Genomic DNA, 15,910 nt, shown 5'->3' with positions numbered 1-15,910 from the left:
TTAAATACAGCAGAGAGGTTGAGAAGAATGAGGATAGATGATATGGAGTTGCCTCTTTCTTGAGGTTTTCCACAGCAGACAGGAGGACAGTCTCTGCAGACTCTATGTCCTTTACTAAAAACAGATCATTGACTATCCAGTAGTTGTAGTCCAGTCTGTAGTAGAATTGTTTTAACCTGATCAGATGAGATGAGAACGGTTCCTGTACTGATGGTGGATATGTTTATTATGTGTCTATAATGTGTTAGTTGAGTCAGAACAGTGTTGGAGGGATAGATTGTAAGAGATGAGAGCTCATGGACCGGTGGTATAGTAGAAAGATGAGTTTTGGACACCTCAGTCTGTTGGAGGGAGATAAAGAGAAGAGTTGAGGATAACCTAAAGATTGTAGGATATAGCAACGGGTTGGGTTGCATTGTTCAGAGAACTGACTGCTGATGTCAATCACATGTGTAAACTTTAACAGGCAAGAGTTTGATTAAACAGACATGACATTAATGATGTTGTGTGACTCTATAGCCTGTTATTCACTATGGCTAGCCTTAGATTAATCCAGGACTATAGGCTTTAGTTATATTAGGATATTGAAATGGTTTTACAAACAAACCTTACAAAAAACAGTATTGGTGTGAATCTTGAGACAAAACAATAGATATACAACACATCAGTACAATGTGTTTTAAAGATAAGGCAGCTCAAACATTAATGTTAGGGTTAATAAATGTCTTTGACCAAAAATATGTTTTACATATATGCTAAATACATTTTGTATAAAGTAAAGCTTAAATAAAATGGTTTTTGTATTTGAATGAATTTAGTATACAATCTATAAAGTATAAGTATAAAATGTATAAGATTGCAGTTGAAAATATATTTCATTTTAATCTTTTCAATTCTGTTATGTTTGTAACATACCAAGGGTTTCTTCCAATGTGATGTGAATATAAATTCTTCAAAATGTAATTATTTTTAAAGAATTATATTTTATATAGGAATTATATATACATTATTATTTTATCATTATTATAAATATATTGGTGAAAAATAAATTTTTGTAAACATATTTAAAAATATATTTCAGTACATATATTTTTTATATTTGAAAATATATATTTTTGCCATATGAGCTGAGATGAAACTGCCCCTATATGTTTCTATATGTGACTTTCTATAGGGACTTTATTGTGATGAACACATGTTTGAAATCAACCCGTTCATGAGCCCCATTCACTTCTATAGTAGCCTACTCTTCCTTTGTGTCCATCAAAACAAAGACATTTAGTCTATAAAGGTTTGTAACAACATGAGAGTGATTAAATGATGAGAGAATTTAAATTTTTGGATAAACTATCCCTTTATTTCAAATGTAAACTACCCACCATGTGTGACCGAATAAATACAGAATGTTAAAACTACTCATTATTAAGAGAAGGGTGTGCGTTAAATGCCACACTTTTTGTTGCTTTACTGCGGTGTTTTTGCGCAAACCTGAGCGCGCTCTCGTGGTGGATTGTGGAATTGATTTCGTCGCGCGAACAGTGTCGAAACGGTTGATAATATTCTTCTGTATCATGCAAAGAGGAACGAAACGTGTTTTGCTGTTTGTAACCTAGATAATATACACGATATTATTTCAGTCTTTTTTCTTGAGGTTTAACGGTGTAGTGCGGCAGCTTGCATCCAAAAGCGTTGCAACATCTCCATCTTCCGGATTGTTTCGTGTACTGTTCATCATATTTTCTCCTCATATTCCAAACACTTTTTCCACATTGTTCTTTATTTCTGTCACTGACAACCCAAGTTTTCTCAACTCTTCTATTATGTTTTCGATCTGTTCTTCACATTTTCTGCACTTCATAAGCACATCTATGGTTCTACTAAAAATAATCATTCAATCATGCAGCCAATCAAATGCTTCAGTGAAGGACACGTGACTGAGTGCGGAAGAGGTCGCGCGCTGTATGTTGATCAGTCTATCGCGTTGACCCGTAAACAAGCTAACGCGAGTTAAACAACTCAGATATCTTTACTATCTTTACCAGTTTAGCCCACAGTCAAACATCACAGTCTTTAACCAGCAGGTATGTGTATATTGTAATAATTATGTAATAATAATGCTTTTGTTCAGTTATATCTGTGTGACCCGATAACTTTTGTCCTACATTCTATGTCGTATTTATATGAAACTCATATTTTATCTTTATATGTGTGTTAAACTTTTTCATAATGTAAACATTATATTGTTATTGTTTATGTTAATATAAATGTTAAATTACAATTAACCTTTGCTATTTTACGACATAAATACCATTCAATCAAAACATCGGAAATACTTTTGCATTGTAAGCATATTTTGAATGTTACAGTCTAAACATTTACTGTAGTAACCTTAGTTTACACTGAAATATTTTACCATAGTTTTTGATGACAGATATAAATAGCTTAATTTTAAAAATTGTATTTATTTACATCGTATATAAACTAAATGACAGATTCTGAAAGCATTGGTAGTGTTTATAATGGGGAAGCTTGTTAAAGACACAGATTGTGTTGACAGGTATCAGACTGTGAGTGAAGATGAGAAGGTTTTGGTCTGATCTCGAGACGCTGATGTGATGACTCTCGTCTGTCTGCTGGACTGCTGTATGCTGCATGTGTGGCACAGACCTGGACGACGGGCATCAGTCTCTCTCTCTGTTTACCCGCTGAGGAAGCCGTTATGTCGTCTGTACATCAAAACATCGTCGTCCTGCACAGAGAGACTCACGCCAGGCCGGAGGTTCTGCTTCTGTAGGTTTCGGGTCGAGCCCTACACCAACATCTCCAACTTCAGCACAACGGTGTACCGTGGGTCAACAGACCTGAGATATGGCATGTCGCGTCTGCGGAGCACTTTAGATTTAGTCTCGAAAGCGGTGAGCGGGACCCAACTGGACATTCGGTCTCGAATCGCCCGACTCAAACCGAGCAGCAATCAAGAGGCCGAGACTCAGGAAGAAAATCCAGAAACGCTGTCAGGTAAAGAGCAGGAGAGATTGTCAACCTTAACTCCACCTCCTAATTTACCCTCGACTTCGCCCACTGCCACAACAACTGAAACTCTGATAAGGAAAAAGCTTGAAGTGACAGCCGCCTGTCACAGCACCAATAATGTAAGCGTGACCTCACAGACCACGAAACCTCAGGATAAAACTGCAGCTCCGCCTACAAACTCTGTCACAACTCAACAGACCACACCCCTTTTTCACCCAGGCTCCCTCAGCATTGACCTGGGCGAGACCTACAGTTACCTGTCTCATCATATCAACTCTTACTTTGGCAGCTTTATTAAAACAGAAGAGAAGAAATCTGTGCACGCCGATCTGACACGACAACATGAAAACGATCAAAGTCCTCTTAAAGAGCGACAGCTATCAAAGAACGAACCCTCAACCCCAAATTCAGCTTTCACTGTCAGTAAAGGGCTCGGGAATTACTTTACCCACTCGACGCCGAGCATCCAAACGTTTGTGGGAAACTACATCACCCCGCTGGTTCCCAGGTTCAGAAATGAAGCTAAAGTGAATGCAAACGAATGCTCTTCTGCTGAAAACAGCAGCAGTAAACCGAAGGAAACATCAGCGAGTAAAGATCAGCGAGACCCAGATGAGAGAGCCAAACGTCTGCTGCTCCAGAGAGAGAAGGTACCTGGAGACTCCTAAAGCAGGACAAGAGAGAGATAGCTCACACAAAAATAAAATCTTCTCATTATTTCTTCACCCTCATGTTAAGTTTCTTATTCTGTTGAACACAAAAGAAGATATTTTGATAAATGATGGTAAGCATTTGCAACACAACACGTTTGATGTGACACATTGACTTCCATAGTATTTGTGTTTCCTACTATGGGTAGAGTCGACTGTGTGCTGCTTACCATCAGAACAACATGAGTGGAGGAGTAAATGATGACAGAATTTTTGGGTGAACTATCTCTTTAACTGGTAATGAAATGTCTTTTCTGATTGGCTGTCTGTTAGTCCACAGTAACAACAGAGACTCAATGACCTCATCAGCATAACCCTCAATATAGTTTTACTGTTTTAAATTCACATGTTTACTGTATAGTAGCTCAGGGGTCTTTAACTACTTTTCCATGAGGACCAGATTTCAAAAATGTAAAATAAATATGATTCGGGCTAAACTTTTACCCCTATTTTTACCTTCTTTTTTTTTACTTTTACCTATTATATATATTGTTATAGGTTATAGGCTAACTTATGTTGTTTTTTTACTTAGGTCATATATTAAAAAACAAAAAAGATGCACATATCTTATATCTAGTATTTTGCCTTTTATTTGAATGACTGAAAACTCATATTTTCTTTTTTAATATTTTAAAAACAATTGCAGTTTAGCATTGCAAGAGCCAAATGTTACTAGTTCAACTATGAACAAGTGCAAGTGTAAATAATCAATATCAATAATGTATAGCACTAACTGTAATGCAGAGCTTATAAATTTATTTTGTTTATAACTTTTTAACTTTCATAAATTGTTACATTTCATATGCATGTAATCACAACATATAGCCAGTCTTCTCCTAATGACTTAAATTGCACTTCATGTTTATAATATTTTAAAGATATAAAGGCTAAATCCACCTTTCCACTGTACACGGCATTCGGACACGACTGTCTAAGTCGCCCCCTAGTGGTATTCGTAATGAAATTTCAGTTTAATCACAAATCTGTGTCAAAATGCTAGAGAAGCTCATTCGAGTGCAAGAGCATTTAATATAGAAATATATAGTGGAATAAATAAATGAGTAAATAAACATCTATGCATATATGCCACGTGTTACTAATAAAGTTAAACCAAAAAAGATTGATAATGAATAATTTTCACCTCACATACACATTGTTTTGATTGGAACACATGGAAATACATCACTTCTGCGTGATGTCAGCATGCCACATGGTTTAGTAGTCATACAAGCATACAAAGCTCAAATTGGATCTGAAAATTACGCAGTCACAGATGGTTGGCACCCCACGCAGTCTCTTTGTGGTTTATTGGCTGTCCTTTGTTGTGTACAGTCAGTGGAAAGGTGGCTTTAAAGCGCTGATTTTAAATCAGACTAAGATGATCGGCAGGCCGCCAGTTGTCTAACCCTGCTGTAGATTACACATGCTTACTGACTGTATGTACATGTAATGTGATGCACTGTATGATGAGATCTTGTGTTCAGGCCTTTTCTGGGAACTGTTTTTAAAAATAAACTCACACAGATGCTCGTAGCATGTGAGGCCTGTCTGGACCTGTCAGTGAGATGAATGTTCATGCAAGCTTTGGTTTCCAGATGAATTTATTCTTGATATTTGTATTTGTCAAGTTTAGACTAATAATGCAGATGTTATGTTTCTTGTTCAGATCATTGCTCGGGTAAGTGTGGATAATCGAACTCGGGCTCTGGTCCAGGCTCTTCACCGGGCATCAGACGTGCGACTCTACATCAGTAGGGTTGAGGAACTTAGTCTTCATCTGCTGAAGTTTCCAGAAACACGATCTGTAGCCGTCAAGGCGAGTGCTTTGGTGATTTTAACAGCAGCCATCATTCAGGTCATTTTTCTAACATGTTAAATCTCTCTCGGTCTCAGGAGAAGGTCATACCGTGTCTGCTCCGCTTGCGTCAGGCGAGCGATGTGTCCCTGAAGGCCGCTGTGAGGGAGGCTTTGGCTCTGGTGGGCTACATCGAGCCGGTGAAGAAGAAAGGCATCCGCATCTTGTCCATTGATGGAGGAGGAACCAGGTGACCCAACTGCTCTTAGACCTGTGTGTCTTTCACAAACCTCTTTGTGGTTTCATCTTTGCATTCATTGTTTGTGTTTCCTCAGGGGTCTGATGGCTCTTCAGGCTCTAAACAGACTTGAGGAGCTATCAGGACGACCCATATACCAACTGTTTGACTACATCTGTGGTGTTAGTACCGGTAAGAGTCATCTCTACTAATACAGCTATAGCAGCTTCTCTATGCCTGTGCCGTTATATAGGTGTGAATAAGAGATGTGTGTGTGTGTCAGGTGCTATATTGGGCTTCATGCTGGGAGTCTTTCAGATGCCTGTGAAGGAGTGTGAGGATCTCTACAGGAAGTTAAGCTCTGATGTCTTCAAACAGAACGTGATTGTAGGAACGGTGAAGATGGGTTGGAGTCACGCCTTCTACGACAGCGAGATCTGGGAAAAAGTTCTCAAGTGAGTCACTGAACGCTTGTCTCCAACAATAGGAAAAGAAAATCCTCATTTCATCTTTCAATACCTTCCACAGGGAGAAAATGGGCTCAGATCTCCTCATTGAATCATCACGTAACCCCGACTGCCCAAAAGTGGGTGAATTTAATTTACTTTCATATGTGTTTGTGAGCTTGTGAGCTCGTGAGAGTAGTAGACTTGACTTTGTTGTTGCTGTGGATGTTGTTATCCACCAGGTGGCGGCGGTGAGCACCGTGGGAAACAAAGGGCCACCAGTAAAGGCCTACGTCTTCAGGAACTACATCCTGCCGCCCGGGGTGCGCTCGCATTACCGTGGCGGCTGCAAGCACAAGATGTGGGAGGCGATCCGAGCGTCATCTGCCGCTCCGGGCTATTTCCAAGAGTTTGCGCTGGGAAACGACCTACATCAGGTCAGACCGAGCGTAGTTTGAGACAAGTAGTTTTAGGCTGATTGTATTCCTGTCTCCATACGGCTCACACTGATGTGCACACGAGTCTTATCTGTTACACACATGTGTAGCGGTCTTGAGTGTTCAATAGGCTCTAGGCATTATGGGTAAGTGTCACAAGGTTCCTATCCTGTGATTTTCCTCAGACACCCACAGTGGCGTTATATGACACAATGAAGCTGTTGTGTGGTCAGTGCTAAATTTGCTTCTGATCTTCTTGCAGACAGATGAACACTTGACTTCAGAGAGTCTCAATGAGTGATGTAAAAGATCATTCACCATGATAACTGTGTAGTGTGCAGCCTAACAAGTGATATTGTCATGCAGAAGTGTTGTTTCCTGGATCACCCCAAACTTTAATATTGCCTATGAGCATCAGTAATCTCTTATAAATATAAGAAACACAGTCACAGGTGTGCCATTATTGATTGTTTTACACTTACATCAAACCCGTCTCATCCAATCAGATTTAACACCTTTTAAACTTGAGCGTATACATTTACAGTCACGCTATTCACACAGTGTAAACATCACTGTCAGATCAATACAAACACACACACACACACACACGTGAAGGTTTAGCGTTTAATTAGTGTTTCATTTGTATTTGCTGATTTGTTGACTGAATATATATAAATAAAGTCAAGTAAAGTAGTTTAGGTTTGTAAACTCTGTGAATGTTCATCTGCAGTGAAGATAATCAGCTCTGAGTCAGATCAGAATATAAACAACAACAGCGTGTTTCTTATGCACTGCACTCATGTCATGAGATAATATCATATCTCTATTTCTCTCTCACACACACACACACACACACACACACAAACGGAGCTTCCGCCTTTGGGTTTTAATTGCCACAACTTGAACCTCATTTACAGCAGAGGTCAGAGGTCACAGAGGAGAACCAGTCAAGAGTAATGACATACTGTTCTGTAGTGACCTCGTGCACTGACCAATCAAATGTCACGTCTGTCTGTCAGTCACACAGAATTGTTCTCTATATCACTGTATCGTGTTTTAATCTGCAGGAATCTTTACCAGATTTAAACATCTTTTTTATGCTTTTATTTCAGCGGTCACTGACCCTAAACACACATTGGTTGATTCAGTTAGGGTTAGGAGTGTTTATGAATGATAGTTCAATGTTCATCCAGTTTACTCAAGTCAGATTCTGTCCAGTGAATGATTCAGGTTGATTTATACAATAACACCAGAAACAGAAAATAAATAAATAAATAGAGAATTTAAAGACTGAATGAGCAGTGATCAGAATGACTCCGTCTATGATCTGATCTGATCTTTCTGTAGAGGAAATATCTGGACTGAACCTCTCTGACTTTTGACCCGTTGTGTTTTTGTGAGTGACATTAGCAGGTCAGATCCTTTAAGAGGAAATGAACTTTGACCTGTCAGTCACTGGAGGCTTTAGCTTGATCTCCTCGCTAACCTTGCTTTAGAGAAAAGATAAAGACATTAATCTTGTGTGTGAGGTTTATGTTGTCATGAAGTATTGAATAAAGGAGTGACATTTAGTTTTTGTTGTGATATTAAAGTTAGTATTGAGGGATCACAGGGTCATTTTCATATATAAACAGTATAGATATTTTACTGAAGTATTGCTGTTTTTGATATTCTAGTGATGAATCATATTTGAAATCTCATCCAGTAGTCACAGAGTTTCTTAAATCTTGTGCTTTTCTCTCTTTCTCTTTCTGAGTTTCTCGTCTTAGTGTTTCATGTAGTTATTGATAGGAATGAATTATTGAGAGGACACGGAGTCATTCAGATGAACCTCTTTTACAGAACTCACCTGAAGATCTTCACACATCTGTTCTCTTCTGTTGGCCATCATTCAGTTGTTTTATGTAAATGACCCTAACTTGTGATCCAGTGAGATTCCTGGACATTGATTGGTCAACTGTTCAGCTAACCCATTGATTGGCTGTTGTTGAATCTGTAGATCTGTATGGTGAAGACAAACTGCTTTGCAATGAGCTTTAATTTTCTTTTTAGGCCATGAATGATTTGAAGGTGGTTTGTGGGTAGGACATAACATATATCTCTCTGTTTCTGAAACTGCTGTCCTTCACACAGTTTATCTTCTTTTAATGGTAACAGGGTCGTTGTCCTGCAGGGTAACTCGTATGGAGCCCTTTTTCCTCCTAAAGCATGGTCAATCTCCATATATCTCCAGAACCTTAATAATGAGGCATTAATCAACCTCGCTGAGCAAACATTGATATGAAATGAGTCTTTACTTCATTATTAGACAGTCAGATGTTTCTGGTCTGTCGCAGATGTTGTTTTCTAGGGAGATTACTGAGGCTCTGGTTAATAAATGCAGATAAGTCACAGGATACACAACAAGCCGTGTCCCAATTTAAAGGCTGCGACCTCCAAACGCTGCATTCAAAGACAGATTGCGTCACAGCAGGTCAGTAAGATCGTCCCAATTGGAAGGCTGCTACCTCAGAATTGCGTATATTTCTAAGGTTGATTAATTTGATATACTGTTGGTTAGTTTAATCTACATAAACATGTCATATTTTCTAAAATAAAATAAATATTTTTATGGTTCCATATTTATTTTAATAAGTCAGAAAAGTCTCTGCTGTGACGCAAATTATGTCTCATTTCAGTTCTCTTCGTGGACGTTAAAAGACTAAGGGCTTGCTTTCTGAGGTCGCGTCCTTAATAGATCAAAGCCTTCAAATTAGGAATCAGCTACAGACATTAGGGTTATGGGTTAGCCAGTGACTTGAATGATCTGCTGCTTTAAAGAACAAAATCATGATATAAAGTCAACATGTTTGGACTGGCGTGTGTCTCTGGCTGTTCTGTTGTGAGGATGATGAAGATGATGATGATGTTTAATTGTTTGTGTGTGTGTAGGACGGAGGTTTGCTGATCAATAACCCCACAGCTCTGGCCATTCATGAGTGTCAGTGTCTGTGGCCGGGTGTCCCGCTGCAGTGTGTCGTATCTTTAGGAACTGGACGCTTCGAGACCTCTGGCAGGAACAGCATCACGTACACCAGTCTCAAAACTAAACTTACAAACGTCATCAGCAGCGCCACAGACACTGAGGGTGAGGCCGCCGTACGGACGCTTGTGTTTACACTGTATGAGACAAATGCTGTCCAATGTTTCACAACTATTGAAATATTCATTCATTCATACCTACAGTCATATCACAAATATTCTTGCCATTTCTTATGATGCATGTTAGCAGTAGATTTAATCAGCCTATAAACTAACGAAGATTGGTCACAAACTAACACAAGTAGCTCATGAAAATGGAAAAATGTAGATTTGAATGTTTGTTTTCTGTGTGTTTTGCAGAAGTTCACACAATGCTGGATGCTCTTCTCCCTCCACACACGTACTTTAGGTTTAACCCGTACATGAGCGAGGAGGTTCCTCTGGACGAGAGCAGACATGAGAAACTTCAGCAGATGCAAACTGAAGGGCTACGATATCTGGAGCGAAACCATGAGAAACTCAAACGAGCTGTGAATGAGCTGATGAGAGACAAGAGCTCTGTACAGAGACTGACCGAGTGGATTCAACTCAAAGCACACATGTACGAGGGTTTGTACAAACAATAGGATGAAAAAAAAATACTTTCCTCAATGCCCTTCTGTCATCTGGGTAACAAAACATTCAGTGCCAAAATCTACAATCACCAACAGACTCAATATCTACAATGAATAGAGTTTAACTTCAGACGAATCTTTCCAGTAAAGAGAGATTCACGTTATTCAAATAAATTCAAGGGGGCCACAAAGGATTTATTAGATCATTTTCATTGTAAATTACCTGTTGACATACTAAAACTAGAGTAAAAGGGGACCCCCCCTCCCCCTTAAAAAAATTATCTGTCATTGACACAAACTTATGTTTTGTGTTTTACACACAAACTCAGTCACCATTCATTTTCACTATATCTTTCTTCTATAATGGTCTATATTGCTGATTTATACTGATAGATTTTTTAACTGATATGAATTATCAGTCCTTATTAATTTATCATTAAGCAGTATTTATACTTTCTCAAACTTAAAGTAAAAACAGACAGGTCAAAACATAATATCATGTAGACAACATGGGCATGTGTTAAATCATTTGGGACTTATATGAAATGTGTGATGTTTTCTATAGTTGGAAATACATAAAATAAGCTCGAATAATAAGTTGAGTTTTTAATACTAATGCTAATTAATTTAAACACAAATGATAACACTAATATTTTAACATACTGAAATACTTACTGAGCCAATAACGGCGTGATCACAGAGCTCTTGACCATTCATATGACTTTTACCTCAATATATGAGAAGTTTTGTGACCAATCAATCACCTCTCAGCACCTGTGACATTATACAGTAACAGGTGTTTGTGTGATCCAGAGCGAATAACACGGGCCAGATGTACACGTTGTGTTTGTTCATATTTGATCATTTATATGACTCGTCGTATTTAAGTTTGATTATGAGACAGGCTGTTGTTTAAAAGCTTTATTTTGACAGGACTCAGATGCCATAGACTTCATTTTAAAGACAAAACACACAGACACATATGTAAGCACTTCATGACATCACAGTACACTGATTCATACAGTCTGTCTGTGAATAACCTTTGACCTGTGAATCATTAGAGTCCTTTAAATGTGGCTGTTTGTTTCATTACATTAGATTTAACTTGATGGTGCTGTCAGTAGTTTTATCGTAGTCAGAGTTTTTATTATAACATGCGTTTCAGTGTGTGGACATGATGAGTAGTTTAGATTTAGTTTTTAGGTACAGTACACATTATTAAAGTCCCTGTAAAGTCAATCTTGAAAAATGTTTCTGCACACATTATAAATGTTCGACATGTACTGCTGAAACACCACACAAAGACTGTAAACTATGCAAAACTATTATTTCTGTGTTCAGGATTATTTGAGTGGAGCTAAAACAGTGACTCAATGACACAATGGAGCCCCCGCGCATGGCCCCCACCAATCATGATCATCCATCAGGTTGTATCTGAAAGTTAAGATAGATGGCAGCTTTTCAGCGAGTGGGTGTGGTTTCATGCTGACAGTGGACACGCCCCCAATGTTTGAGAGCAGGGAATACTGACAGTTTTTCCAAGATTTTGATCACTTATTTGTGGTGATTTTTAATTTGGCTGGGTGCTTAATAATGCATTTTTTAATAATGTTGTGACAAACGCAGAAAACATTTAATATTTGACCTTACAGGGACTTTAAAATGACATCCAATCCAGATGTAATGAAAGTATCTTTGGTGTGGTTCGTCTGTATGATCACACACAGTATTTGAATATCTTATGAAGAGTTTCACAGCTCTTAATGAAAGATTGACAGCTCAAAGTTTTCCTCATGGTTTGTAGTTTAAAGCAAATAGTTTATTAATGAAGGAATTTATGCTAATAAAATTATTATGACATTTTGTTAAATTAAAAGCACTTGATTGTTTGACACAAATATTTACAGTATTGTTTATGACATCATTCACTCGTATTCAGATGTTATTTTATCTGTACTGATATATAAACATAATGAAGTTCAGATTTATTTCACATGTGTGTTGTGATGTTATTCTCCTGCTCTTTGTGTGTGTGGGTGCGTGCGTGCGCGTGTGTGTGTGTATCAGTTTGAATGTGAATGAGGTTCTTGTTGGATTTACTGAATCAGTTTCGATCTATGAAGTTGTTTTCCAGTACAAGACTTCTAAAGATCAGTTGGGTTTTTTCTGACAAATGAATAAAGATTTACCTTTTATTACTTTATGGGCGGTTTCCCGTACAGGTATTAGACTAGTCCTAGACTAAAATAAATGTAAGAGCTGTCCAAACTGAAAACTACTTGGACTGACATATCTTAAAATACATCAGTGCCCTTTGTTTTGCCTCAAAATGCACACAAGTAATGTTTTTAGTAAGGCATGTTTGTTAAAACTAGTTATATTTCCTAATTAAACTAAGGTCTAGTCCTGGTTTAAGATAATCCCTGTCCGGGAAACCACCCCTTTATGTTTTTGTCTATTGGTATTGGAGTATTTCACATCAATGTTAGAAGATTAAGAGGAAAGCTTATGTTTCTTATCGTCATGATGAGATGTTGTTGAGTGATCATCAGGGTGTCGCTGTTGACTTCTAGGTGGTGAAGTCAAAGGATTTCACTTCTTACATCTCTCATCTCTCATCAGATACTGTATCAGATTCAGACCCAAGTCAAATCTAGAGATGAAAACATCATAGAGACCTGACCCCAAGAGTCTAGCAATGTCTTATAAACCGCCCACAACACTGAGTAGTTAAATGTGAATATAATTTCATCATGATAGATTTTGTTTAAGACTGCATTACAGTGAATTAAAAACCTCACGAGTCCAGTAAGAGCAAACTGTGTGTGATTACTGGATCAGGTCTGATGTTTCTGCTTCATTTACTGGCATTGTTTGATCTTCTGCATGTTGGATATCAGATTGATCAGCTTTAGTGATGAATTATAACAGTAATGTAGGTGATAATCTATATCTATATATACAGTACTCTACTACAGTGATGTACACAACACGTGTTTATTTCAAACTGGATCCTCAGAAATATTGACAATCCTCTGGAGTTTGGTGTCTTCCCACTAAACACATAAATATAGGATCATATAAAGCTCTTCTTCACATTATTGTGCTTCAGTTCAGTTGATAAAACAAATCATTATCCTAATAAAAACACTCTTTAAATTTCATGTAATATTCTCACAGTATCTTTATATCACATTAACCGCTTCATCGATGTTTTGTATTTTAAATCAAGTATTTAATGTGTTATTATATAAATCGATGGTGTTTATTCAGACAAACTGATCTCGGGTCAGTAGTGATGATCGGAGGCGTCGCTCACGCTGCAGTGAGATTCTGAACCCTGCGCGTTCTCGAGGGCTGCGCGCATTTGGGTCGGCGCGTCCACGAGAGCTGCATGCATTTACCGAAGATCCGCGCGCGGATACAGAGTGAGAGAACCGGACCGAATACAACACACACCGACCGGACCAGAATCTGATCCAGAATCAGCTGTGGCATTGAGTGAGTGAGTAGCTCTTGTGCTTGTTATGATCAGACAGTTTCAATGTCATCATTCTCAAGTTTAATGGGAAGAAACGCGCTCGGGACCCTAAACATACTGTACTGTATCTCGTGACACGAGTCGTGTTTATGTGAGGTGAAATATTTGCACTCGTCTATCGGGGATGTGATGCTCCACGTGATATTTTATGAGGTAATATTCGTCAATCTGATCATATACAGGTGATGTTTTGTAATATAATATTCACTCGTTTTCAGGGATGTGACGCTCCAGGTGATGTTTTGTGAGGTAATATTTTTGGGGATGTGACGCTCCAGGTGATGTTTTGTGAGGTAATATTTTTGGGGATGTGACGCTCCAGGTGATGTTTTGTGAGGTAATATTTTGGAGATGCAACGCTCCAGGTAACTGTTAATGTTTTGTGAGGTAATATTTTTGGGGATGTGAAGCTCCAGGTGATGTTTTGTGAGGTAATATGTTTGGGGATTTGAGGCTCCAGGTGATTATTTGTGAGGTAATATTTTTGGGGATGTGACGCTCCAGGTGATGTTTTGTGCGGTAATATTTTGGGGATGCAACGCTCCAGGTAACTGTTAATGTTTTGTGAGGTAATATTCTCAGGGATGTGACGCTCCAGGTGATGTTTTGTGAGGTAATATTTTTGGGGATGTGGCGCTCCAGGTGATGTTTTGTGTTGTAATATTTTTGGAGATGCAACGCTCCAGTTAATGTTTTGTGAGGTAATATTTTTGGGGATGTGATGCTCCAGGTGATGTTTTGTGTTGTATTCTGAGGGATGTGACGCTCCAGGTGATGTTTTGTGAGGTAATATTTTTGGGGATGTGACGCTCCATGTGATGTTTTGTGAGGTAATATTTTGGAGATGCAACGCTCCAGGTAACTGTTAATGTTTTGTGAGGTAATATTTTTGGGGATGTGGCGCTCCAGGTGATGTTTTGTGAGGTAATATTTTTGGGGATGTGACGCTCCATGTGATGTTTTGTGAGGTAATATTTTTGGGGATGTGACGCTCCAGGTGATGTTTTGTGCGGTAATATTTTGGGGATGCAACGCTCCAGGTAACTGTTAATGTTTTGTGAGGTAATATTCTCAGGGATGTGACGCTCCAGGTGATGTTTTGTGAGGTAATATTTTTGGGGATGTGGCGCTCCAGGTGATGTTTTGTGTTGTAATATTTTTGGAGATGCAACGCTCCAGTTAATGTTTTGTGAGGTAATATTTTTGGGGATGTGACGCTCCAGGTGATGTTTTGTGAGATAATATTCTCAGGGATGTGGCGCTCCAGGTGATGTTTTGTGAGGTAATATTCTCAGGGAAGTGACACTCCACTCCAGGTGATGTTTTGTGAGGTAATATTTTTGGGGATGTAACGCTCCAGGTGATGTTTTGTGAGGAAAAATTCTGATGCTCCAGGTTTTTTTCTTATTTTTGAGCTGTGATGCTTCAGGTTATTTATAAATTAGATATAAATCGACCAGTGGACTGAAAATTGGTGTGTTGTGGTGATGATGTTATTCTATATTAGATTAAAGAAATGTGGTTTGGCTTACACTTTAGAGTTCTTCCAGCTATTTGGGGTTAGGAAGAACCAATAAATATAATAACCAAATATTTTTCTTTGAACATGAGGTGGTGTAATTGTAATTGTGTTCAACAGGTTCCAGTTACACAGAATTAAGTATTTTGATGCAACCAACAAAAAAAGTGTTAGGAGGTTTCAGGAGGTTGATGACAAAATAATTTTATTTCTGTTTGTTGTTGTTTTGTTATTAAAAGTTTATTTTATGATAATAATTATATACTGTAGTACACAATATTAGAAAAGACCATGTGTGGCTTTATGGTTTATCATATACACGCACACACACACACACACACACACACACACACACACACACACACACACACAATACATTCCAGTACTGGGTCACGTCTCCCAATTAATAGAATGCTAATGATGGAGACGCTCTTATTGTCTGTAGATTTGGATCTGACTCACAGAGGACAATAGCAGATCCTCAACGGTCCACAGCCAAAGACAACAACTTAAACTCTCTGAGCTTGTTGTGATTTTAATCTCTTCAGTTGTTCTG

The 15,910-nt window shown here is 38.3% G+C and overlaps 2 protein-coding genes across 13 annotated transcripts in view; both read left to right on the top strand.

The window, feature by feature from the left end:
• Positions 1–1,925: 1,925 nt before the first annotated feature.
• Positions 1,926–12,282, top strand: LOC129433201 (calcium-independent phospholipase A2-gamma). The gene is made up of 10 exons (XM_055191717.2): positions 1,926–2,081; positions 2,558–3,683; positions 5,410–5,559; positions 5,637–5,788; positions 5,874–5,968; positions 6,060–6,231; positions 6,305–6,362; positions 6,465–6,659; positions 9,591–9,786; positions 10,041–12,282. The coding sequence occupies exons 2-10, from the start codon at positions 2,616–2,618 to the stop codon at positions 10,304–10,306; spliced, it is 2,352 nt and encodes a 783-aa protein (XP_055047692.2). The 5' UTR covers positions 1,926–2,081; positions 2,558–2,615; the 3' UTR covers positions 10,307–12,282.
• Positions 12,283–13,641: 1,359 nt separating this feature from the next.
• Positions 13,642–15,910, top strand: part of nrcamb (neuronal cell adhesion molecule b) — a 41,963-nt gene continuing 39,694 nt past the window's right edge. For 10 of the 12 annotated variants that reach the window (XM_073869054.1, XM_073869057.1, XM_073869052.1 and 7 more), the window contains exon 1: positions 13,642–13,799. The gene's annotated coding sequence lies outside the window, so the exon portion shown is untranslated. Of the gene's footprint in view, positions 13,800–13,871; positions 13,989–15,910 lie in introns of those variants that run through there. The other 2 variants (XM_073869046.1, XM_073869048.1) reach the window with 2 other exon arrangements.

This window comes from Misgurnus anguillicaudatus, chromosome 6 (genome assembly GCF_027580225.2).
Source record: "Misgurnus anguillicaudatus chromosome 6, ASM2758022v2, whole genome shotgun sequence".
Classification (NCBI taxonomy): domain Eukaryota; kingdom Metazoa; phylum Chordata; class Actinopteri; order Cypriniformes; family Cobitidae; genus Misgurnus; species Misgurnus anguillicaudatus.
The sequence above is the reverse complement of the archived record's forward strand: the minus strand, read 5'-3'. Positions and strand labels throughout refer to the sequence as shown.